Here is a 25873-nt window from a genome sequence, read left to right as displayed (position 1 = left end):
TCTAATAGTTTTTCCTTAGCCTTATAACTTATTTCCCTTTGTCGGTGACGTCACATAAACAACCTGTCAGTCATTATCCGTTTTGTGTTATTCGCGTTTATTTGTTGATGGCCTAATGCCCTCATAGTGGTCAAATTACATTTATAACTTATATAAATGAATGTCAATAGAAACAACGACAATATTTATAACCCCATCACTATGTACATCAAGTAGGAATTGGTATTACTTTGCACTTTTACTCCCAATTGTTTAAGTATTTCCTCATCTATCATGTTCTCTACTTCGTCTAATTAGTGTGCCATTTCGTGTACGTTATCGAGTTTGCGTGAATCGAACTTATGTCTAAACTTTTCTATTTTAATGTCCTTGATACTGTTATTGATCTTTACGATATACTCCCTACTCCGATTTTAGGTATGAAATTTGTGTAATACACTTGTTTTTTATTTCCCTTGTCGGATTTAATATTACATGTTCTGCATAAACTCTACATTCCTGATTTAATTTAATTATCCACTGGCATGTAATTGTTAGTAGGTAGTCAGAAAAAAAAGCCACGGAAAAAAAATCCAGGGAAAAAAAAGCCAATAAAAAAAAGCCACGGGAAAAATAATCCACAAAAAAAAGCCATGGGAAAAATAAGCCACGGAAAAAAAGTCAAATTAAAATAATAAATATATAACAATTAAAATTAAAGTATAAATTAGGTATTATTTAAAAATTGTTACACATTATTGGTCATATTGTATATATACATACATACATATAAATATAGGTAATATATATATATATATATAATATACGGTTATAATATTATAATATATAATATTATTAATACACAGGTTATATGTTATTATTTATTATTTATTCTTCTATAGTACCTAATAAATATATTTTAGATTCTAAACAGTAATGAATGTATTGATTTTATTATTTTACAACCTTTATTTTTATTTTTTTGGGTTTGTCATCACCTTTAGGGAAAATAAGTGTTTCGATTTCCTAATTAAATATATTAGGAAATTATGAAGTTCATACAATCATACTGCAATGTACATTTAAAAAAGAATCACCCTGTACAAATACATACATTATAGTTACACATATCTAGGGTGAAAGACATAAATCAATTGATTTCAAGATAATATCCCAAAATATCAAGTTATTTTTATTCAATGTTTAGCATTTTCTTTCATCTTGTTTTGAAGGAAATTCCCTTTCTTTTGTTAAGATATAACTGTTTTATAACAATACTTTCAGTCTCACACATCTATACTCTCAGTCTCACACATCTATACTCTCAGTCTTTTTCTCTAGTTTCTCTATTTTTGATTTTACATTTTTAACATACGATGGAAATCATTAACTCTAATAAAAATAAGCCCAAATTATGTTTCGAGGGCTACATGTACGTTCTCAAACATACCGGAAAAAGTAGTATTACATGGCGCTGTAGTAAAGCAACTATGCTCAAATGTCCGGGGACCATGTATACAGATCTTCAAATGTCAAAAATTGTCAAAAGTGGAACAACTCATATCATAACACATAGGCCAAACAAGAAAGAGGTTGAGGTAAGTAAGTGTTATAATGAAATGAAAAATCAAGCTAAGACTACCAAAAACAACCCATCACATATTTTTGGAGAATGCGTTGCAAAATTAGACGACAAAAGTCAAATGCACCTGAAAACATAGTCAAGCGCACACTACGAAACCAAGAACAAAAAATAATCCTTTAGACTCTGATGAAATCGTGGGTAAGTATCAATATAATATAATATATAGTTCTATTAAATATATATATAATATATAGGTATATTATTATAATAGTTATATTAAATATATACATATAGGTACTGGTCTGTTATCGCCCCGCCACGGGAACGAAAATTTTTATCGCACCGCCAATTACGAACGCGGCGATTACCTATCGCTTTGTTTTATTAGTTTAGGTAATTTTACGATACTTATCGGTTATCGCGACTACCTAACAAAAAATGTAACCGCCCAAAGAAATATTAAAAATTCAGAAAAAAGTCAAAAATGTGACTGTCGCTACGCTCCTCGGCGCCGTCGCTACGCTCCGCACAAATCGAAAATATCCCTCGACTTGCTATACAACACCACTTAAGTAGGTTACAAGGTAAATTATGTCATAGTATATGGCAGTAATTACCCTGTGACCTACTTGAGGTGGCGTTGCATAGCAAGTCGAGGGATATTTTCGAGTTGTGCGGAGCGTAGCGACGAGTGCCGAAACACGCGCAGTCATATTTTTTGTTAGGTAGTCGCGATAACCGATAAGTACCGTAAAATTACTTAAACTAATAAATTAAAGCGATAGGTAATTGTTGTAGGTATAAATAAAATAATATGTTCGAAATCGCGGGGCGATAACAGACCAGTACCTACATATATTATAATAAATAGTTATATAAATATATTTAATATCTATAATTGAAGACTTAGCACATTATTGATTTCCAGTCTTATTTTTTTAAATAAAAATGTAAATAAAAAAAAATACAATTTTTTTAGATGAATGGTGTACAACGGGTGAGCCCCATAATAAAAGATTTTTATGTTTGACGATAGTGTGAATGAGGAAGACCGTATGGTAATTTTTGCTACAGATGAAGGTCTTCAACATCTATCAAATAGTTCAAGTTGGTAATCATGGACGGAAACTTTGGTTTGGCCCCAAAAGATTTTCTTCAACTGTATGTGGTAAGAGTTAGAATACAAAAAACATTTATAACATCTATTTACTGTTTGTTGAAAAATAAAAATCAAAAAACTTATGAAAAAATGCTGACCAAAATTCTAGAAAAATGTTCTGAACGGCAATTATATCCAGATCCAACTAGCTTTCATGTAGATTTTGAAAAATCTGTAATCAACGCAGTGAAATCTGTGTTGGGAGAGCATGTGTGTATTAATGGCTGTTTTTACCATCTTACACAAAGTACACACAGAATGATTCAAAAACTTGGCCTAGAACAAATATACAGAGAAGATGAAAGTTTTAGTGAGTTTTGTAGAAAACTGGATGGGTTGGCATTTTTACCTTTAGAAATGGTTAAAGATGGGATGGCTCACTTAAAGAACATAATGCCAGATCATGCCAATGAGCTAGTTGATTATTTTGACAAAACTTACGTAAATGGGACTTATAGACAGATAGGTATTCCAGGAGAGACTAATATACGTTTTAGAAATTGTCCACCACTATTTCCACTTGAACAGTGGAATACTCATGATTTGACTTTGGAAGATAGCGATCGTACAAATAACCAAACTGAAGGTTGGAATAACCGCTTTTCTAGACTGGTCGGCCACAAGCATCCAAGTATTTGGGTTTAATAACCAAAATGAGGTTAGAAGTTGCTACAGATGAGACGAAGTTGGCACAACAAGTCTAGGTTTATTAAGCAACAAAAGAAAATTACCGCATTATGAAAAAAATCAAAAATTATTAAAAAATCTCTGCTTGGAAATCAAAGAAGGAAACAAAAGCTTACCAGAATTTTTAACGGCAATAGTACACACAATACGTTTTTATTGACCAATATATATTATACTTTTATACGTACCTATATACTTTATTATCTACCTACTCGAAAATTGACATTACAATATTATAAATTAGTGTGAAAATGTTTTGACTTAATAATGACCTAACCTTATATTTTATAATTTATTAATATTAACAATTTTATTTTTAATATTTTTTTTATATATGAATACGGACAATACAGTATGACCAACTGTGTTAAAAATTTTGAATAATACTTTAATTTTAATTTTTTTATATGTTTAATTATAATCATTTTTTAAATATTTTTCCCGTAAATTATTTTCTGTTGTATAATAAGTATTAACATATAACCTGTGTATAATAATTATATATATATATATATATATGTATACAATATGACCAATAATGTGTAAACAATTTTTAAATAATACCTAATTTATACTTTAATTTTAATTGTTATATATTTAATTATTTTAATTTGACTTTTTTTCCGTGGCTTATTTTTCCCATGGCTTTTTTTATTGGCTTTTTTTCCCTAGATTTTTTTCCGTGGCTTTTTTTTCCTACATTCATTGTTAGTGTATCTTTCCTTGTTGTGTATATCCACGTGTTGGTATATTGAAGTTTGTGAAATATGTTTTTAGAAATAACTATTACTCCTGGTTCACAATTTTGTGGTAACTGGTCTGGCTTTTTAAAAAAAGAAATTTCACATGGTTATTCTTTCGATTCTTGTTGTATTGATTGAAATTCTGGGCAAATGGTAAATGTTTCTGTCTCAGTGCAGTGCAATAGTTCTGTTTCAGTAAATGTTGTAAATTATCTACGATTTTTGGTTATTCCTACATATTGGTATTCCGATTTTAGTACTACGCTGTGTGCTTTATTATCTGCTCGATCAATGTCTATAGTCTATTCAAAATGAGACCGGACCTCGGCGGCGACCAGTTTTCGTTCGCGACGGTCAGGGACCTCCCACACCATAGATCACGTGACCATAGCTCCGGCCGCCTGTGCGTTCCGTGCGAGGTGCATGTGCGTACGCGCGTCATGCGTCGTTTTATATAAGAAAAATGTTCTATAGAAAAAAAATGTATAGCTCGGTATTGTGTGTAGATACTTCGTGCATTTTTGAAATTCTAGGTAGCAGCTGGACACTCACGACAGCTGCTCTGCACATATGCCTATTATATCAATATAACATGTAAGATTTAACGAATTCAACGCATTTGTGCTCCACTCTCCGTGTCGACGCCTGCTTGAAAATACGCTCCGTGATTTACCCGTGTTTTTTTGTTTTTTTGATCGTTTTCGTACGTTTTTTTAAACTTTTCGTTTTACAAATTCACTATGTGTGATCGTGTGGATATGGTTTCTGAATTGGACAACGTGGAGAAAACTATGTCACCTAAAAAAGAAATATTCCAGGAAAAGTGAGTAAAATATTATAAATTAATAATATCGGTACTGTAATAATACACGTTTAATTTTTATGATTTTTATTTCACCGGCATTTCGAAATTTTGTTTATACGAATTTTGATTTTCGAAATAAAAATACTAAATAGATATAACATACTTCTCAAAATAATATAAGTTCGACCAAATTAAATATAATTTTGTTTTTTAGATGATATGGAGCCGTCAGAAGACCATGATTATCAACATTTATAAGGACATGAAATTGAAGTCTCCGAGTAAGCCGTACAAGGAAATGATGGTTGAAATTTCAAATATCACAGGTATTGGTCGCAATTCGATAGTTTCAATTATTTCCGAATACAAAAAAAACCGGAACTGTTACGTCTCCTAATAAGACACGTAATAAGAAATGTCTGTTCGATAGCATTGACGACTTAGATCGTAATGCACTTCGTCAAAAAGTTCATTCCTTTTGGTTGAGAAAAGAAATACCAACCATCGACAAAATTTTGCATGCGGTGAATGAAGATCCTGCCCTTCCCGATTTCAAACGCACTTCGTTGTATTCGTTGATAAAGAAATTGGACTTCGTCTTCACCAAGAGGAAAAGATGCAGCGTGTTGACGGAGCGAGAAGATCTGTTGGTTTGGCGTCAGAATTATTTGTACTATGTACGTAAATATAGAGAAGAAGGTCGTACCGTCTACTATCTAGACGAAACGTGGCTAAATGCAGGTGATTGTGTTGACAAAGTATGGGCCGACCAGACAATTCGGTCAAAACATGACGCTTTTAACAAAGGTCTGACAACAGGTGTTACGAACCCGACTGGCAAGGCCAAACGTTTGATAATTGTACACATTGGCTCTCACAAAGGTTTTGTAGATGGTGGTATGTTATTTTTTGAATCAAAAAAAAATAGTGCAGACTACCATGACGAAATGAATGGTGACAACTTCCACGAATGGTTTAAGTCAATTCTTCCACGCCTTGATCCAAACTCGGTAATTGTGATGGACAATGCCCCGTATCACTCGGTCAGGACAGAGAAAATACCGACATCCAGCACAAAAAAAGAAGACATTATATCGTGGTTAATTTCAAAAAACGTTGTCATTGACCAAAAAATAATGTTTAAGCCACAATTACTGGCGAAGGTCAAAGAAATAAAGGGGCAGTATATGTCATATGTTGTCGACAATATGGCCAAAGACGCCGGGCATAATGTATTGAGATTACCACCCTACCATTGCGAATTGAACCCGATGGAATTGGCATGGGCAATGGTTAAGGGCTACGTCAAACAGCAATACGACATACAAAATCGATGACGTTAAGCTCCTTCTGAACACGGCAATTGAACGGGTCACCAGCGAAAATTGGCAAAATTTTCTTCAACATATCAAAACAGAGGAGGATAAAATGACAGAAGTAGACGAAAATATGGATGCAATTATAGACAATTTAGAACCCTGTGTCCTCACCATAACAGGCGATACTTCCAATTCTGACGATGACTTGTAATTATTTCCATGATGTATTTTGTACATAATAATTATTTGTAAATATTTTTTTGAATCATTTTTAAACTGTAGATATTTGTGTAATTTTATTTGTATAAGTGACTGAATGTATTATAATGTTTTTATAAAATTGTAATTTATGCATAACTGACGTATACTCAGCTTTTTGTTGAGTATTAATTAAATTAAACTAACCTATGTAATGTTTATAAAAAAACAATACTTTAATTACATACTTCTTATATATACGTTGCATTTATTATATTATTTATTTATATACATTGATAACTCACGTCCGACCGGCGATCTGATAGTGTCGTACAAATTAATACGCTTCATAGCTAAACAATGCATTTTAAATTATTTGTACTCGTCTGCAGTCGATACTAGAATAATGCGGCGCTCTCGTCGGCGGCGGCGTGTCAGGCCGAGCCGCAGAAATAAGCCACGCCCATGCGCACAATTCGGCCGCCGGGGTCCGGTCTCATTTTGAATAGACTATACAGGGTGCTGTATAGGTATGATTTTTAATAAAGTTAATTCTGTTTCCGTTATTAACGGTATTTTTATCAAAAATACTATTTGACTACCGCTATAAAATGCTGCAATTTTAGTTATTTTTTTAAATTCATGTATCTCACTTGGTAATGTGCCCATCGGTAAATTCAAGTTTAGTGGTAAGTTTAATTTTACGTCTACTAGTTGCGCTGCAAGTTCACGCGGTGTTACTAAGCTTGGGTGTAGAACAGTGCCGCAACTTGGTACATATTGGTGGGTGTGCAACCAACTATAAAGGGCCCATGTACAGTGGCACAACAATGTGGGAAGGGGGGAGCAAAGCCCCCCAAATACGATTCAGACCTCTCCAAGAAATTTAACCCTAGTTGAGACCATCTTCATGCACCAATAGGTCATTACATATTGCTTGTTGTTTTTAGCTATATACATTATGTTATGTGGTTAATATAATATTCACTGTTATACTGCTTACAGATAGGTGAAGAGCTTTGAACACATATAGGTGAGGACTGAGAAGCAGTGATAGCGGCACTTAAAAACATTTATTTTCTTTCTTTTCCCAATTTAAATGTTTAATTTAAATTGGGAATCAGCAGTCACAACATAGCAAAATTAAGAAATTCGAGAATATTAAATCATTATTTTCATTATTTTGATATAACTTTGGTTACGATTTTGTTTTACGAGTATATCATAATAAATAATAATTATTATTATTCTAACGTATTCATTATTTTCTATTTTTTGATAAAATAATAAGATAGTAAGAACCACTTTGTGAAACACCTTAGTAATAAAATATATTAAACACTATCTTCATGAAAACACATATTAACACATAATATATAATTTATTAAATAATAAATAATAAAATTAACAATAAAATTGATTTCATTAAATATGGGTAATTTTTAATACTATGTTTACTTTAAAAAGTTTTTTTTCCTGGCTTTTTGATTTGCAAAAGTATCAATTATGTGATCAATATTCAATTCATCTGTTCGTGCTTTTTCAATATTTAAAATGCTTATATTTGTTAGCCGTTCCTGAGAAATTGAATTTCGTAAATAATTTTTAATCAACTTAAGTTTCGAAAAAGAGCGTTCTGCCGATGCAACAGTTACAGGTAGAGACAAAAAAATTATGCAGGCAGTAAGTATTTCACTAAAAAGTGATGAAATATCATTTTCTATAATATATAAAGACAATTCTTTTATTGTTTTCATTTCAGTTTTTCCTAGAAAATCTCTTAATGATAATACTTGCCTGGTCAAATCAGACGAAACATCAGTACTATAAAATGAAATGAAGTCATAACATGACTTAATTATATTCTCTTCACTGCACTTAATTAAATTCAGTGGTTGTAAAAAGTCAAAATTTCTTGAAACTGTTTCAAGTCCTTTAAAACGCTCTTGTAATAGAAATATAGCAGTATCAGTAAGGGGCAAAAAAACGGAAACGCGAAAGTTTTCTTCAATTGTGTATAATCGTTTATCATTATCAATACTATCATACTGCCTCTTTGCAAATTTCTTACGTTTATTTTCTTGTATTATAGGTATTCCCCATTTTGAACATAACTCTGTTGCTGAAGAAACTAGTTCTTCATAACCATTCCTCATTTTTTGAATTGCTTCAATACATACTTGTAAATATTCTACAGCTTGATGTAAACTAGTTTGTGGACTCTGTAAAATTTTAGAAACTACAGACAATGGTTTCAAAACTTTTTCCCATATTGTCATTAAAATTACAAATTCAAAAGATTCCATTTTTTTCTTTAGTGATACTGCAGTATTTTTTTCATCATTTTTATTACTAGTTAAAATTATATTAGTTAAAGATTTTAAAACTTGTATATAATTCACTTTAAGTGCATATACAGCAGTATGCCTTGCTTCCCAACGAGTGTTACAAACTTTTTTTAGAACTTTATTTCTTATATTTGAAGCAACTTCGTCACCAAATGCCAAAGAAGCCCACCTTGGAGCACTTTTACTAAAAAACAAAAATATTGTTTGGACAACATCAAAAAAATTTGACATTTTTAATGAGCTTTTTGCAACATCTGAAATTACTAAATTCAAGTTATGAGCAGTGCAATGGATATATGAAGCATTAGGAACTATATCGGATATGCGTTTCTGAACACCAGAGAATACACCGCTCATAACTGCAGCACCATCATAGCCTTGTCCTCGACATTTTTTTATGTCTAAATTAGATTTATTTAGTACATCATAAATTAAATTGACATGGTCTTCAGCACCATGTTTTGTCAATTTATAAAATCCTAAAAACTATTCTTTGACATCTATTGTATGTTTATTATAATTGACTACAACATATCTAAAAATAAAACTCACTTGATCAAGTTTTGTTATGTCTTGTGTGCTGTCCATAATAATTGTGAAACAATGAGCATTTCTAATTTCTTCGCATAAAATCTTCATTGTTTCTGAAGCTAATAATTCAATGACTTCATTTTGAGTTTTCCAACTCAAGTATTTCACTTTAGATTCTTCAGTATACAAAAGCTTACTTAACACAGGATCAAATTGTGCTAAAAGCTTCACTGTACATAAAAAGTTACCTTCTGAACTATTATTTACTTTACCTTCATTTCCTCTGAGAGCTGTATTACCTGCAGTGAGGAATAATATAATTTGAATATGTCTTCTTAAAACATCTCTCCAGAATTGAGCTTCTGCACATATTTGTAGTTCTAATTTTTTATCAATTGTATTATTCTTTGACCAAAGTGACCGTAATTTGATTGCCTCTACATGTTGTTTAGATACTTCATGTTTTATAATTTTTTGAGTTAAATGTTGCCAATCATCTATGCCGTTAATCCAGTTAGTTTTAAACATAATGCCTCTTCTATCAGCAAACAACCAACAAGTTTCACAATACGTTTTTTCTAAAACAACGGAATAACATAGCCAAACCCTGGTTATTTTACTCCCTATTTTAGTTAATGCATAATAGTAGTCACTAGAAAAATGTCGTGGATTACTCTTCCCATCAGTAACCATTGATTTTGAGCAGAATACATATTTATCTGAAGGTTTACATGGGCCATACAAAATAATTTGTTTTTTTAAACCGGAACTGGTTAATGTCTCTGGAAAATGACCTCGATCAGTTGGAAAATCTAAATTCAAATCCAATCCTGTGAAAATATTAGTACTTTGTTTTTAATTTAAGATGGTTCCTTATAATATATAAGAGACTAGTATAAGAGTTAACTATTTTAACATTGTTACAATAACGATTAAACATTTTAATAACTTTGAAGATAAAAAAGTCCCCAAATTGTATAATTGTATAATAGTATAATACTATTTAATATTTATAGTATTTAAACATTAATCTATTCTTCAATGAAATAAATAAATAATAGTAATACAATTTTACATACCACCATCTACTTCATTTGGCAAGATTTCATTGCAATCCACCTCCGCTGTTAATCTATCATGATTTAATAAAGTAGTGACTTCAATCTCCTACACCAAAATATACTAATATTAATATTTTACCTACACAACATTAAAATGTATTTATGAAAAAAATTACAAGGACAAATTTGTATATAAACTAGTTAAGTTAATAGTTAGGTACCTAAGTTCATAGTTATTATGTTTGATACATTTTCAATTCATTAGTTAAAACGTATTAAAAGTTCATCGACTAATAAAAAAAAACTATTTATAAAAATTAACATCTATAATCAACTTAAATACAATTAGTTATTTATCTTCAAATATAAGTTACTTTTAACTTTTATTAGTTATAATAATAATATTATTATTATTTACTTATTTAATTAATATACATACTGAAATTGTTGTTGACTCCAATGTTAATTCACTGTCCTGTTCTGGTAGATTTAACTCACATTTTTCCGAAGTCGAAGGGGGCACTTTTGGATAAATTGCTGTAATACTATCATGAGCATTGTCTGAGTTTGTTTTTATCTATTTTTTTTACAAATAAACCACAATATTAATATATCTTATATACCTATTGTATTCAACGATCATAATAACATTTTAAAAATTAATATTAATTAAAATCTTGCACTATAAAACAATTTTATAAATTGTCTTATATTATGTAAAATTGTATAGGACAGAACGGGAAATATATACACTTACTTCAACTTCATCATTGATTTTTACAAATGACCATAGTTTTTTCTGCTTCGGGTTGGTTCCTGCTTTTTCAAATAATTCTTTTTCTTTTAAACGCCGTTTTTCAGCGCCGCTTTTAACTTTCGAGCTCATTATAGATTTTTTTTAATTATTAGTAAAAAAACAAGATAATCGATGGTAAATAAATAAATATTACTGATATAATAATAATTTTATATTGTCATTTGTCACAGTGTAAGCAGCGTAGAATATGCTAAGACAGTTCGGCTGGTTGTGATAATAATGATTATATTATTATGGGAAATTGGGATTTATCAATAATATTTTGTAATTTCCTATAAATCTATAAGTAGGAAAAATATGTTTTGTACAGTCGTTGCCAGATATATTGTCCAGGCGGCGGCGGCGGCAGTACTTTTCGGTGTATCCCAAACTAGTTGCGGTGTGTTTTGACCGCGCGGCGCACCACAATTACGTACCCCTGGGCCCGGGTCTTTCGTTATCGCGCCGCCGCCGATGCCTGCTCAATTTATCCGGCAACGACTGTAACCATTATTTTTCTGTGCATGTATACATTGTTCTTGGAAATGTCACTACCTAAATAATACACCTAAATAAGACGTCTTGTATGGCGTGTCTTGGCGATAACTGTTAAACATACTCATAAGTTAATAATATTTTATAACTTTCTATTTTTGAATAACAAATAAATATTTTAAAAGAAAAAAAGTTCCAAATAGTTCGGCCACTGGCCCCGGGGCTCCATTATGATTTACAGGGGGCCCGGGGGTTCTTTGCACCCCTAGCACCCCCGGTTGTTACGGCACTGGTGTAGAACACCTGTCCTAGCCGTAGACCGTAGTTATTATGGCGCTTAAAGTTTGTGTCTCGTAAGAGTATTGTGTTATCAATGCTGTGAATATACTGAAAATTCTATTTGACAGTAATAATGTATCTAACGTGTAAGTATTGTTTATTAGAGCTTTTATATTTGTTTTTAAACCCGTTTGTTTTTGTTTTAACTCGATTTATAATTTATTCAGTTCTGATGAAGCACTATTTATTCCTACTATTGAAGATTTGACTACAATGGTCTGGTCTTTAATTACATGTATCATACGTTCGTTAGTACCTTCGACTTTACTTATGTGTTTCAAGGTTTCCTCTGCATATTCCTCATCACAAACTCCGAATAAGGTTTTCATTGCCGTACCTATTATGTTTACCAACCCCATTTTTATCCTAATGCTTCCTATGGTTGTATATTCCCCCGCTGATACTGTGGGTGACAAATATCTACCGATAGATTCGTACATTTGTTTTCGTTGAACGAATATTTCGTTAAAAGTTGTTTTCAAAACATTGTCGTATTTGGAACACATCTTCCTATGGGTCACGATCCCCTTACAATGTTCATCCATATTTCTAATTTCTAACTCTAATTGATTGTGTCTTAAGTCATAGTCGTTTAACGGTGTATAAGTTAAGAGCTCCCAATGAGCTCCTATTATTTTGATTTTACATTGGTTTTCATAAAATATACTTGTTTAATTTTTAAATTCTTCTATAGTGTATGGCGACTGTCCTTGCACCATCATTATACACAAAAACCTATATAATAATATGTTAATTACACATATACAGGATGATTGATTAAGCGTAAAACACTCATTATTTCCAAAAGTATTCATGATTTTGAAAATATTTTTTTACATAGTTTCAAATTGTTCAAAAAATAACATTTTTATAAAAAATTATATTTTTTAATATTTTTTATCCTTATAATTTTTTTAATTTTTTACTTTTTTGAATGACAACATAGATTTTTAATTTCATATTCCAAAGCAGAATAATTTTTTGAGTATTTTTTTACATAAAAATCGAATTTAGGGTGAGTAGTTAATGAGTTATTCTTATTCGAAGTTTAGACAAGCAGAGTAGTGGACAAACATTTTGAGGAGTAACCCCGTACCACTCCACTCCGCACAGCTAAACTTTAAATACGTATAACTCATAAACTACTCACCCTAAATTCGTTTTTTATGTATCGAATTACTCAGAAATTATTCTGCTTTGTAATATGAAATTAAAAATCTATGTTGTCATTCAAAAAAGTAAAAAACGTAAAAAATTATAAGAATAAAAAATATTTAAAAATATAATTTTTTTATAAAAACGTTGTTTTTTTAACAATTAGAAACTATGTAAAAAAATATTTTCAAAAATATGAATACTTTTTGAAATAATGAGTGTTCAACGATAAAAAAACCACCCTGTATATACCTTAAATAATTCAATAGATTATTCTACGTTATAATTATTACTATTATTTTTGTCAAAGCAGGCGGGGATCTCCCTGTCCCCCACTACAAACGTGTGTCTCTGGTGTTTTATTTTTCTGCCCAAATTTATTAGAAATCTGATCTTTAAGCTCCATTTGGTGGAGTGATACCTACCACTGAAATCACCTTCACTTTTCAACGAATTCATGGTGGGTAACCACATGTGCGGCCTTTCATACGGTATCGGTGTCAAATGTACCATTTGGTTTCCTTCCCTCCGGAATTCGTCCAGAAGACATTTGCAAAGGACCGATTCCTCTGTCAGCGTTCCATGTGGTTCATGCCAATCCCAACAGATCTCGCTATGTGCACTAAATATGTGTTAGTGTTGTTAATAATTATTTTACTAGTTATATTTGTTCTCTCCTCTATTCTTCCGCGGTGTCTAACGTGATATCGCCATAGTCAAAATCATACATTACATTGTTACATTTGTGGGTTCTGTCGTTGTTAAGTTTGCTTCAATTATTTGTGATATTATTTCGTAATTTGTGCTATTTGTACTAGTGTTATACTCGAAATTATTCAGTGTAGTTAAGTTACAGTCATATTTATCTGTCATGATAGTTTTTACTGTAGTTGAAATTATCTGCGATGTAAGATTAGTTATGTTGGTTTTATACAGTGATTTTGATATCATAACATTTAGGTGTCTAACACTTTTCGGGAATGGTATGAATTTTTCATTGTCTAATCCTATCGTTTTTAATGTTATAACACACATTTTCTCAATAGTAAATTTTGTTAAAGTGTTGTCTAATACAATAGTCGTAGGTTTTATGGAGAATATACACCCTAGGTTCATATGTACCCGTGTGTTGTTCTCATCATTCAAAGCTAAAGTTATACGTTCCGTTGTTCCCCAAGTCGTTCGTTGAAGCTCAACGTGACTATTGTGCATTTCATAAAAAACTATTGTCTCTTCATGGCTCGATACTACCCTTACCGTCATAATGATTAATCTATAATTTCATTATTTATTACTTATATTATTTTATTACTCTATTACTTAATATACTCTATATCTATGTTTAATATTATTATTTTTTTTATTATTTGTTTTTATTAATATTTTATATTATTTATCTTTGCTCATACATTCTCAACAATTGGTCCATTCTGTCACTTCTTTTACGATTTACCATTGCCATTCGTTTCATTTCCTTTTTATACTTTTTCCTATCGTATTCTAATATTGTATTAGCCTCTGGCAATGCGTCTAACCAATCGTTTATGACTATACAAAATTGTTCTTTTAAGTCGTTCTTCTCATAAACGTCGTGTACATAAACCGTAATATTTTTCGCAAATTGTTCTAATTCTGATTTTGAATATAGTTCACTCAATTGTATATTAGCGTTTTCCATATGCGACATTAAGCAACTAGGTGCTTCGTCCAATCTTAAGAAAGTAGTAACGTTATGTTTTTCTCTTTTGATCGTGTCGTATACATAACCTAAGAATTCACCTTTCTTCTCTCTAAAAATAAATATTTAATCTTAAAATATACTCTAAGTCTTATCTGCCTTATTTAATTTATATTTATTTTATATTTAATTTCTACCTAGTTTCTTGTATTTATAACTTATATTTTAAATTACATTTCTAATTATCTTTTTCTAGTTTGTCTTTTTCATAATATCTTTTTACATCATTTTTATGTAGAGTCACCCACCTTCCTTCTACCTCTCTGTATTACTACATTTTCGGTATCTAAAATTTCTAAAATTTCAAAAGGTCCCTTCCATAATGGACTTAATTTATTTTTCTGGGCTTTATCTTATAATAATATTAAATCTTTCACATCTAAATCTTCACTAAATTCCTTCTTATCATACTATTTTTTAGATTTAATTTTCTTATTAATTAATCTTTCTCTAGCAATTTTATGCGACTCTTGCATTTTTTGTTTTAAATCGAATATATAATCGTCGTAATTATACCTAGGTTCAGGGCTACATTTTAACTTAACTGGTATGTCCAATTCTTTTCCATATAATAACGCGTACGGTTGATAATTAGTCGAACTATGTTCCGTTGAATTATATACGAATAATGCATACGGTAATAGTTGATCCCAATTATTTAAATCCTTGTCTACGTAGTGTCCCAAATATTCGGCTAAAGTTCTATGTGATCTTTCTAAGCTACCGTTAGTTTGCGGATGATAAGGACTCGTATTTATTTTATTAATCTTTAGTAATTTACACACTTCTGCGAAAATCTTAAGTCTGTACCTTGATCAGTTAATATAGTCTCAGGTATACCGTGCACACATACAAAATTCACTACAAACGCCTGGGCAATAGTGTTTGCCTTATGATCTGGTAACGGAACACCTAATGAATATTTCATTAGATCGTCCTGCATAGTCAATATATACGTATTTCCTATAGCAGTAGGTATTAGAGGTCCTACTATATCTATAAATATTTTCTCAAATGGTCTAGAACATGTCGTAGTTATAATCATCGGACTACGATGATGTCTATTAGTTGTTTTATTCATTTGACACGATGGACAGTTTTTTTATATATTCCCTTACTTCTTGTTTTAACCCTGGCCAGCTGAATTGTCGTTTAATTTTCTTAACTGTTCTATTTAACCCAGCATGTCCCCCTAGTCTAGAAATTGCTTGAAAATAATTAATTTTTCCTCATTGGTGTATTATAATCTAGTACAGATTATTATTTCTATATCTGTATTTCGAAATATATACCTAAAACCTAATCATTGATCTTATTTTTGTTCAGTCCAACCCATCTTTCTTTCCTAACTGGTTCATAGCTAATTTATTCAAGAAATTTTTAATGCAAAATGCATATTTTCACTAGTGGTTAATTGTTTTTCTTTACTTTTAGTTATTCAAAATATTATGTATCTATTTTCGTAATTAAAATATACTACGTCGCCTATTTCTTTATTTGATTCTAGCATTTTATCTTTTCCGAATTTTCATTTTAATTCGTAATTTATTCCCGATTTAAAGTTATAATATTTTTCTATTTCTGATACAATATATTACTCTGCAGGTGATTCTAATAATTCACCGTTTACCTCTTTTACATTACTATTAGTTATTATTGTTGTTTCCGATTTTTCTAAAAAGCTCGTATAACTTTCGTCCTTAATTTCTTTTATTATACATTATACATTATACATTCTACTTAAAGTATCTACATTCGAATTTTGTACTCCCGGTTTATATTTTATTTTGTAATCGTATTCCTCAAGTTGTATACGCCATCTAGCTAACTTTGATAACGGATCTTTTAAGTTAAATAACCAAGATAGTGGTCTATGGTCAGTGAGTATTACGAATTTTCTACCGTAGAGATAAGGTCTAAATTGCTTAACCCCGTATACGATCGCTAAACATTCTAGTTCAGTAGTTGAGTAATTAATTTCACTTTTATTTAAAGTTCTAGATGCGTAGGCTATTGGTAAGTCGCTACCTATCGTTCCTTGCGATAGTATAGCTCCTAGAGCCTTACCACTTGCGTCGGTTGTAAGTATAAATTGTTTCGTAAAATCTGGATACTGTAAAATCGGTTCTGCACTGAGTGCGTTTTTTTATTTGTCAAAAGCTACCTGACAATTTTCGTTCCAATTAAATTTAACATCCTTTTTGAATAGGTGAGTCATTGGTTTCGCTAACATGCTATATCCTTGTATAAATTTCCTATAATATCCCGATAAACCTAGAAATGATTTTATTTGCTTTACAGTTTTAGGCACCGGAAATTCTAATACTGTTATCTTTTTCGGATCTGGTTTTATTCCATGTTCCGAAATTATGTGTCCTAAATATAAACATTAGAGTTTTAAAAATTCGCATTTATCTGATTGTATTTTTAAATTATGGGTACGTAGACGTTTGAATACGTCTATCAATAAATTGTTATGATCGCTTAAATTTTTCGCGTAAATAATAATATCGTCTAAATATACTAAACATTTAATGCCTATTATTCCCGATAATGTGTTATTCATTAATTGCTGAAATGTAGCGGGACTTGTTTTCATTCCCATAGTCATACGTTTAAAATGATAATGATCTTGACCGGTCGAAAATGCTGTCATTTCGCGAGATTCCTTCGCTAAAAGTATTTATTAAAACCATTTGCTAAATCTAAAATGATAAAAAGCCGACATTGCCCCAATTGATCTAATATTTCCGTAATATTAGGTAACGGATGAAATTCATTTAAAGTTATTTCGTTAAGTGCCCTAAAATCAATTACTATTCAAAATTTATCTTTACCAGATGAATCTGATTTATTTTTTACCAACAACAAAGGTACATTAAAAGGTGACATAGATCGTTCTATGAGGACGCATGTAAAATCACGGAAAGTAATCGAACGGACCGTATAATTGCAGAATGTAACATCACAGACCGTCACATTACGGAAAATGACAAACCGTATTTGTACGGAACGTCAAATTACAGAAAATCCTAATGCATGGACCATCATACCACGGACCGTCAAAGTACGGAAAATAAACTTAAAGTCACGGACCGTAAAAGTACGGAAAATAGAACCGTAATGTCCCGGATCGTCAAAATACGGAATATAGAATATTGATACGAATGCTCTCAAGCGGAGAAAATAATAACTAGATAGATGATTAAATTTATTTATTTTCCAATCCAATAATGGCGCCAAAATTTAAAACTCAAAATTATTATTATGCCAATTAAAATTAAAATTTTACAGATGAACAACTTGTTTTTGAAATGAATGAGGTTACTATTATAAGCGTAGGTACTCGCTGAGATGACCATATGTCGAATTTTTTTTAAATTTATGTACATTTTCAAAATTTGGATTTCATCAATTTTTTGTAGAATACTGTCTTAAATGTGAAAGTAAATGCTTAAATTATATTTATTGTTATATACTTATAAAAATCAAGGCGTGATGACAACTCAAAGTTCTTTTCAACAAAATATTTGGTATTTTACGAATGATGTCAGCTATATATTATTAATTTTCATCAAATTATCATCTTTATATTATTTATACTTTTTTTATATAAACTTATTCTTTCAAAAGACCCCATAAGAAAAAGTCACGTGGGTAAAAATAAGGACTTTGGACCATGGGGTGCTGTTGCAGATGTAGTAATACCCTCCTCAGCAGTGGTATACTCATAGATTTACTTTTTTTTTTTTATTAATAATAATTATAATACTAAATTTTTTTCTCATAAATCATTATCTATTCACTTGTAATGCGTTGGTACAATCCAGTATACGTAAAGTTATTAATTTAACGTGTATAATAATTTTGTCAATTAATTTTGTATAACAACCCCTCCCCCTTTGAAATTCCTATTTCCTAGCCACATGCCTGATGGTGTGGCCATCATATTAAGTAAATTGTTTCCAGCTACCTATATTGGATATATTCATAATCTAACGACTAACTGCGAGATTTCTATTTGATACTTCTATTAGCTAAACTTATTCACGGTTATTAAACAATTATATATTTCGTTTCTTATTACTTGTGCGTATATGCACAGCATTAAAGGGTTAAATCACTTAATAATTAGGTGTCTCATACTCTCATAATAAAACAATTAAATTTAAAATGCAAAAAATGTGTGACATTTTTTAAATAAATAAATCAATTTCATAAATACTAACTTAAAATGAAAAACATAACTGAAAATTCAACGTTATATTGTACTCCATTATTCAAAATAAAAATAAAAGTTTTTCTATAACTTTTACTTTTAAAGAAATTGAAAATATTGATCAATGACAAGTATAATGGACTGAGAATTAGGGCCGTATTTAGTGCAGGGTGACAGCTGTATGTGTCAGGGGCAAAAATTTCAATACTAGTTTTGTAATAATTTTTTCACATAATATTTGAAAAATGTATATTTAATTTAACAACTTACTACAATCGAGTCATGCTCTATTTTTATTATATAAAAATTATTTATGTGAAGGCTGTTGAGTGTTGGAGCACAAAATATGAAATATTGCTAATTCATTATGTATAGAATATCTTAATATCTGTATATTATACGTATAATAATAATATTATATTCTTTTAGTTAATACCTTTTATAATATTTAATAACTAAAATATTGCTACTATATTGTATATTTTCGTTTTAACGTATTTTGTAATTTGTACTTAGTTATTTATTTATAATAAATTTATTTCGTATATTTTCATTGTAAGTAATTTTATTATAATATTCATTTTTAACAATAATCTTGCTGCATCTCTGACAGTTTGGCACTGTCCAAATAAATTCGTTATTATTATGGATAACACTAATGAAATTGTCACAAACTAATTTAATATAGTATATAATTAAAGCCATCCATGGTTTTTTTGTCAAAAACTACTGTTTCTTTTTCCAACGATACGTGTCGACAATTATCATGATTTTCATTCAAATATTCGGATTCTCCGGAATATGCACGAGGAAATGAACAAGCTTCATTTTTAATTTTTTTATATGAATTGCAATAAATATTGTAAAAATTAAAAAAATTTTAAATCTTCAAACAATTATTCTACAGAAGAACACTATACCTACAAAACTAAAAAAAAAATATGTGATTCCTCATGTAGACAAGTGACAACTTAATAATATTATCGTTAAATGATTATTTTATACCTTATTAGGGAAAAATACAATATTATAAACCTTCAACAATAATATGTGTAAATAATACCTATAACCTTTATGTCTACAGCGGCAAATTTTAATTTAAAGTAGCTCAATTGCTTCCATTGGGTAATTTAAACAATTAACTTTAATATTTACACCAAAAGTCAAACGATTGCATATCATTTTTGCTGTGCAACGTTACCACAATCAAGTTTTTATTTCTGATCAGTAAAAATTAAATTTTGAAAAAATGACTTAAGTCAAAATATTTAAAAATAATAAAAGGTTAAAATAATAATGAATTATAATAAAAGTATATTCAATTTAAAATTGCATACCTTGGTACCACTTAAATAATTAATTTTTACAAATGTTATGATTAGGGACCGGATTTATATGCACAAAAAATCCTCAAAATATGCTTCTAACAATGCTGTAATATGTTATAAAATATGTACCTTAAATATGCACTTAAAATTTTGTTTAAAACTATGTAAAAATATATAAATGTATTATGTAAAATTATGTAACAATATTTATTAATTAATATGGTATTAAAAAATTATAAAAAAGCTTTTAAAGTATTTTGTCGTCTTCGTCGCCATTTAACATTCTGTATTTTCAATCTATAAAGTATTAGCTTTAGGGACAGATTACATAGTTCCGAACGAATGTATCGGTGTATTAGTTATTCGGTTAATCGGGACAGGTGGATAATGGGAACAATAGGTGACCGCCCAATGTGTCCCAATTAAGCAGATTCTACTGTATAATATGTGTTATGAATTAAATTTAAATTAGGCCTATCCAATAAATTGGTTCATAATCTTAAAATAATTATGATTTACAAGGTATAATAAATTTAAAAAATTGTAAAGTAACCTTGCTTTTCTTTTGTTCTCTTTTTGGTAATACGATTGATTTTTGCGAAACAACATACAGTCGAGTCTCGACAACTCAAATTTTTTATCCCCTTAGAAATATAAATTAATATAAATTTGAGTTGGATATCTCGAAGCAAATCTTTTATCTACCTTCAACTTCAAGTGATCGCAACGACTTTAATTTTATAACATTATTATTAATTATTTCAACAACTAAAATTTTTTTCATATGATGTCCGATCATTGATTTATAACTTCTAATTTATAAACGATCATTAAACTTCAGAATATTTTAATAATTAATACCAATTAAAAAGCTGTTAGCTGGTTTATCAAGGTAGGTGTATAGCCAGTATAGGTATTTGAACTTTAAAGTGAGTAAATGAGTATTGCTAGTATTGGAAAACCATGACTAACGTTCATATTAGGTGTCCACAGACATGAAAAAAGGGAGGGGGAGAGAATGACAAAATGTTAAGATTTGAGTAGAAATTTAAAAATGTCTCCAATCTTCTTTACATTTTCTCAATTTAAAAAAAAATCTGAAAAGCTGAATGTTGCCAACCTTCCTCCCTCCAGACGCCTATCCTGACGTTTGATTACGAGACATATTTGTTTTAATAGACAAAGTAAATGGATTTAAATAAAATATACAATAATATTCATCATACAAACAATTCATTATTATGTTCATTTTTCAATAGTTTTCAACATAATTATTGAAATTTTCTATTAACAATTCTAGCTCACTATGGCGAGTTCTGTTAAGACTGTGAGCTGGTTACACACAGAACGATTCGAAAGCGCGTGTCTACGTCTACGTTTTTAAATTGCGACAAATTTAAAAACACGAACGTGCGCGTTTGTATCGCTCCGTGTGTAACCAGCATTTTTGATGCGGGTATCCCTATAATATTTTATACATTGAAAATTATACTTTATAAATAATTATTATTTTTAAATAAAGTCTATTGTATTATATTATTATATATACCTTATAGTCTAGACGTCTAGTCTATATTATAATATAAAACACATTTAATTAAATAATTCCGTATTCTTCGAAACCATTAGATATATTATATTTTGTCAAACTGTGGGGGGGTCTTGTCATTCTTAACGAAATTATAAAATATCAATTAATTGACTTTCGAAACTTCCTTATTCCACGACGGATGTACCTACAATTTTTCGTTCCTCGATTTTGTAAATTTTTTATTGTACTGTGCTTTTGTTTGGATATTTAATTTGGATATTTTTTATATCAATATTTAACTTTTTTGAATTTTAATTCATTAAAATAAAAAAATGGACTTCGACGGATTCAAATATAGGAATAATAGCATCAAAAACGGAATCACGTAAGTAATCTTTTATTTAATTTAAAAATTAATAAACAACTGTAGGTACCTGGCGGATATTAGGTAATGCCGGGCTTAGATAATGTGCTGCTGTAAACACCAAAATAATAATAATATAAAAAAAAATGTTTATACAGATTTTTTTTTTAAACAAAAACAGATCAATAAATCCAAATTATTTATATTACGGTTGAAATTGTTGTGTTAATATATCGTGGATGAGCAGTGTTGCCAGATGAAAATGTCATAAATCTCGAAGTTTACACTCAATAATCCCCAGAAATCCCCACTATAAAATTTCGCGCTCGCTACGCTCGCAATCTCTTATCAGCTATTGTTATGTCAAAATGTCAAATTAAATAAATAAATTCTTAATCAGGATTAGATAATTGATACCTACAATGTACAGGTACAGGACTACGGCCAGTAACTATTATTTTACAGTTTTTACACTTTCTGTTTGAATAAACCTTTAAATGTTTGGTGAAATAAAATTTTTAAATAAATGCAATGTTAATAATTTTGGCAGTAATATATAATATACATAACTGGCAGATAATACCCAATAATAAAACATAATATTTAATTATAACATTTTAATTTATTAATAAAAAATACATAGTAAAGTTGTCAATAACAAAAAAATAATAACATTCACACTAAACTTTGTGTTAGGTAGATAACCAATATAACATAATAAAAATAGATGTGATTTTAACTTTCATCTCAGACTTAGTTACTTTTGAGTAACTAAATTAAATTAGTAAAAAAAGTATACAACAAAAAAAAAATTAAAATGTTTAGGTAAATAATTTGAAAAAATGTAATTTAATTGAATTAAATTAAATTGTCAAATAACAAAAAAATATTAACATTTAGGTACATTAAACTTTGAGTTAGGTATATAACCAATACAACATAATATAAAATAAAATATGTAATTTGAATTTTCATCTCAGACTTTTGAGTAGGTAACTAAATTAAATTAAAACAACTTGAAAAAATGTAGTTTAATAAAAAAAAAATTCTATTTATTATATATTGAGCTATTCATTTTTTTTATTATTTCAGAATTAATATCAAAGTTAAAACATGATTTGTCTTGATTTTTCAATAAATTTTTACAATGTAAAATTCCTGTAACAGTATCTGTTGATAGTTTATTCCTAATCTTTGTTTTATTTAAATTAATTACACTAAAAAGGCGTTCAACAGTTGCGCTACTATGAGGTAAAATCAAAACAAATGATACTAATTTATTCAGTAATGGAAAAGTAGTATTGTCGTCACCGTCCTTAACATTTGATATATTTTTCCAAAACTCACATACTTCTATATCAAAATCCATGTCTAAATTCCTTAAATGGCGCCATTCTCTGTCGATATCATTTAAATCAATATTAAGCCTCTCTTCAAAATATTTTGCAGCCGGCCCAATTGAAGAAATACTCTTAATTTGTTTTGGGTCCAAAAACTGTAACATTTTTAGGCATGATACTTCAGGGGAGTTAAACGGAAATCGTTTATAAATTTGACATGCACATTCCACATAAAAATTTAGACAATTGGTATAAAATAAAGTTTTCTCACTATTTGATAATTTTCCATCTGAAATAATAGCAGCACATTTACCACCAACATATATTTCTTCTGCTTGAACAAAATGAGCAGGATTCCTGTACTGGCATTTTGATACATCCGTATTACTTAAATAATCTGGTTTTAAGTAACATTCTAATATTGACTTAAAAGCTGAAGACATTTTTTGGTACAGTTTGTGAATTTGTGGTTTTTCACTTTGAAATTCAACATTTAATTTTATTAAAATAGGTAGAACAAAATCAAGAAAATGCAAATACAATTGGTTAGTCGTTTTGGATAGTCCACAAAATATTTCGTTTGCTTTATTCTCTAATAAATGTTGTCCTTGGAAGTACAATTTAAGAGCACTATACTGCTCCAAAATTCTTTTAACACATAAGTGTAGAGATAACCACCGTGTTTGAGAAGGTTGCAAGAGTTTATGTGGCTTTAATTCTACAAACACTTGAAACTCTTTCAGTTCAGTCTGACGTTTAAAACTATATTTAAAATAGGTATAAACGTCCCTAACTAAATTTTCTACCGCATCAGGCAATTTACTTGAGGCGTATGATGCACATAGAGCTAAAGAGTGACATATGCACTTCATAACAAATAAATGTGGAATGTCGTTCTGTAGTAGTGTCTTCACTGAATGGTGAGAACCAAACATTGTATTAGCCCCATCAGAGGCAAAACCAACCATATTTGTCTTGTAAGCTATGGTATGTTTTTCAAAGACATTTGTAATTGCATCAAAAATGCCTTGTGCTGTTCCATTAGCAATTTCAGTTAAACTAAAAAATTCATCATGAACAATAAATTTCTTTAAATCTATCAGTCTGACAATAATGGCCAAGCTCTTAATAGATGATTTATCAGTAGATTCATCTATTAATATGGAAAATAACTGATTATTCATTTTTTTTATTAGTTCTTCCTGTCCATAGGAACCCACAGCGTTATTAATTAACGCCGTGGCTTTAGTGCGATTACATTTAATATTTTGTATGACGTCGGGCTCTGAAAAATCTGAACATATTGTTTTGATAAGACTTACTAGATGATCAGACGTCCTATGTGCAATATTGTGCTCTGTTATAAACATAGCAATTCTCAGCTCAGCACTTTTGGTTTTGTTCTCCATACTACTTGTTTGTAGGACTCTTGGCATTTTGTTTACCGGAATTAAGTTAGCATGGGATTTAGCATTTTTGGAATGTTTCGTGGTTTTTATGTGTTTCTGCAATGCAGATTTTCCTGCCAAATAGTCACCCCCACAAACCATACAGTGGAAATAGTTTTCACCTTTCTTGCTGCTTTTGATGCATTTAAATTCTGGGATATCTTTCCAAGCACTTCTGTACTTGTGAACATACTGTTTTTTTTTTGGCCAGCCTCTAGGTGTATCTTCATCACTTAATGACATATTAAAACAGTCCTAAAATATCTAATATATATAAGTAATAAGAAGGAAACTACTAAAGTACTGAGTAGTAAGTACTAAGTACTTACTAAAAAAAATAGAGAAGTTTAAGTAAGAATCCTTATAACACGCACTATTATAAAATACACCAAAATTATAACCAAAACTACATAAACAAAATCGACTGACAAATGACAATCGATTTTAGATACCTAAATTTTATCCTCAATCGACGACACACAAAAATATTATAACAATAATACTATTTTCGTAATCTCGTCTATCATTGGCCATAACTTACTCTCATAGTCATATAATATAGATCATAATGTATTATAAACTAAATCTATTTATACTTTATAGCTCTTATCGTTCAATATAAAAACAAGATTATTTCCTTATATAGTACTTTACATGGCTACAGAATATATATAATATAGTATCTATAGCCGTGATTTTAGTTGA

The 25873-nt window shown here is 29.7% G+C and overlaps 2 protein-coding genes and 1 pseudogene across 2 annotated transcripts; 2 read left to right on the top strand and 1 right to left on the bottom strand.

Annotated features, from left to right (window-relative positions):
- The first annotated feature begins 2754 nt into the window (after positions 1 to 2754).
- Positions 2755 to 3570, top strand: LOC126554174 (uncharacterized; annotated as a pseudogene).
- A 1323-nt stretch (positions 3571 to 4893) lies between these two features.
- Positions 4894 to 6295, top strand: LOC126554173 (uncharacterized). Its single transcript, XM_050209267.1, has 2 exons — positions 4894 to 4976; positions 5389 to 6295. The coding sequence occupies exons 1-2, from the start codon at positions 4894 to 4896 to the stop codon at positions 6293 to 6295; spliced, it is 990 nt and encodes a 329-aa protein (XP_050065224.1).
- Positions 6296 to 7929: 1634 nt separating this feature from the next.
- LOC126554182 (uncharacterized) lies at positions 7930 to 8631 on the bottom strand. Its single transcript, XM_050209270.1, has one exon. It carries the CDS (start codon positions 8629 to 8631, stop codon positions 7930 to 7932), a length of 702 nt encoding a protein of 233 aa, XP_050065227.1.
- Positions 8632 to 25873: the final 17242 nt, after the last annotated feature.

Source organism: Aphis gossypii, unplaced genomic scaffold (assembly GCF_020184175.1).
Source record: "Aphis gossypii isolate Hap1 unplaced genomic scaffold, ASM2018417v2 Contig00441, whole genome shotgun sequence".
NCBI lineage: Eukaryota > Metazoa > Arthropoda > Insecta > Hemiptera > Aphididae > Aphis > Aphis gossypii.
This window is presented reverse-complemented; position numbering and strand designations above follow the sequence as displayed.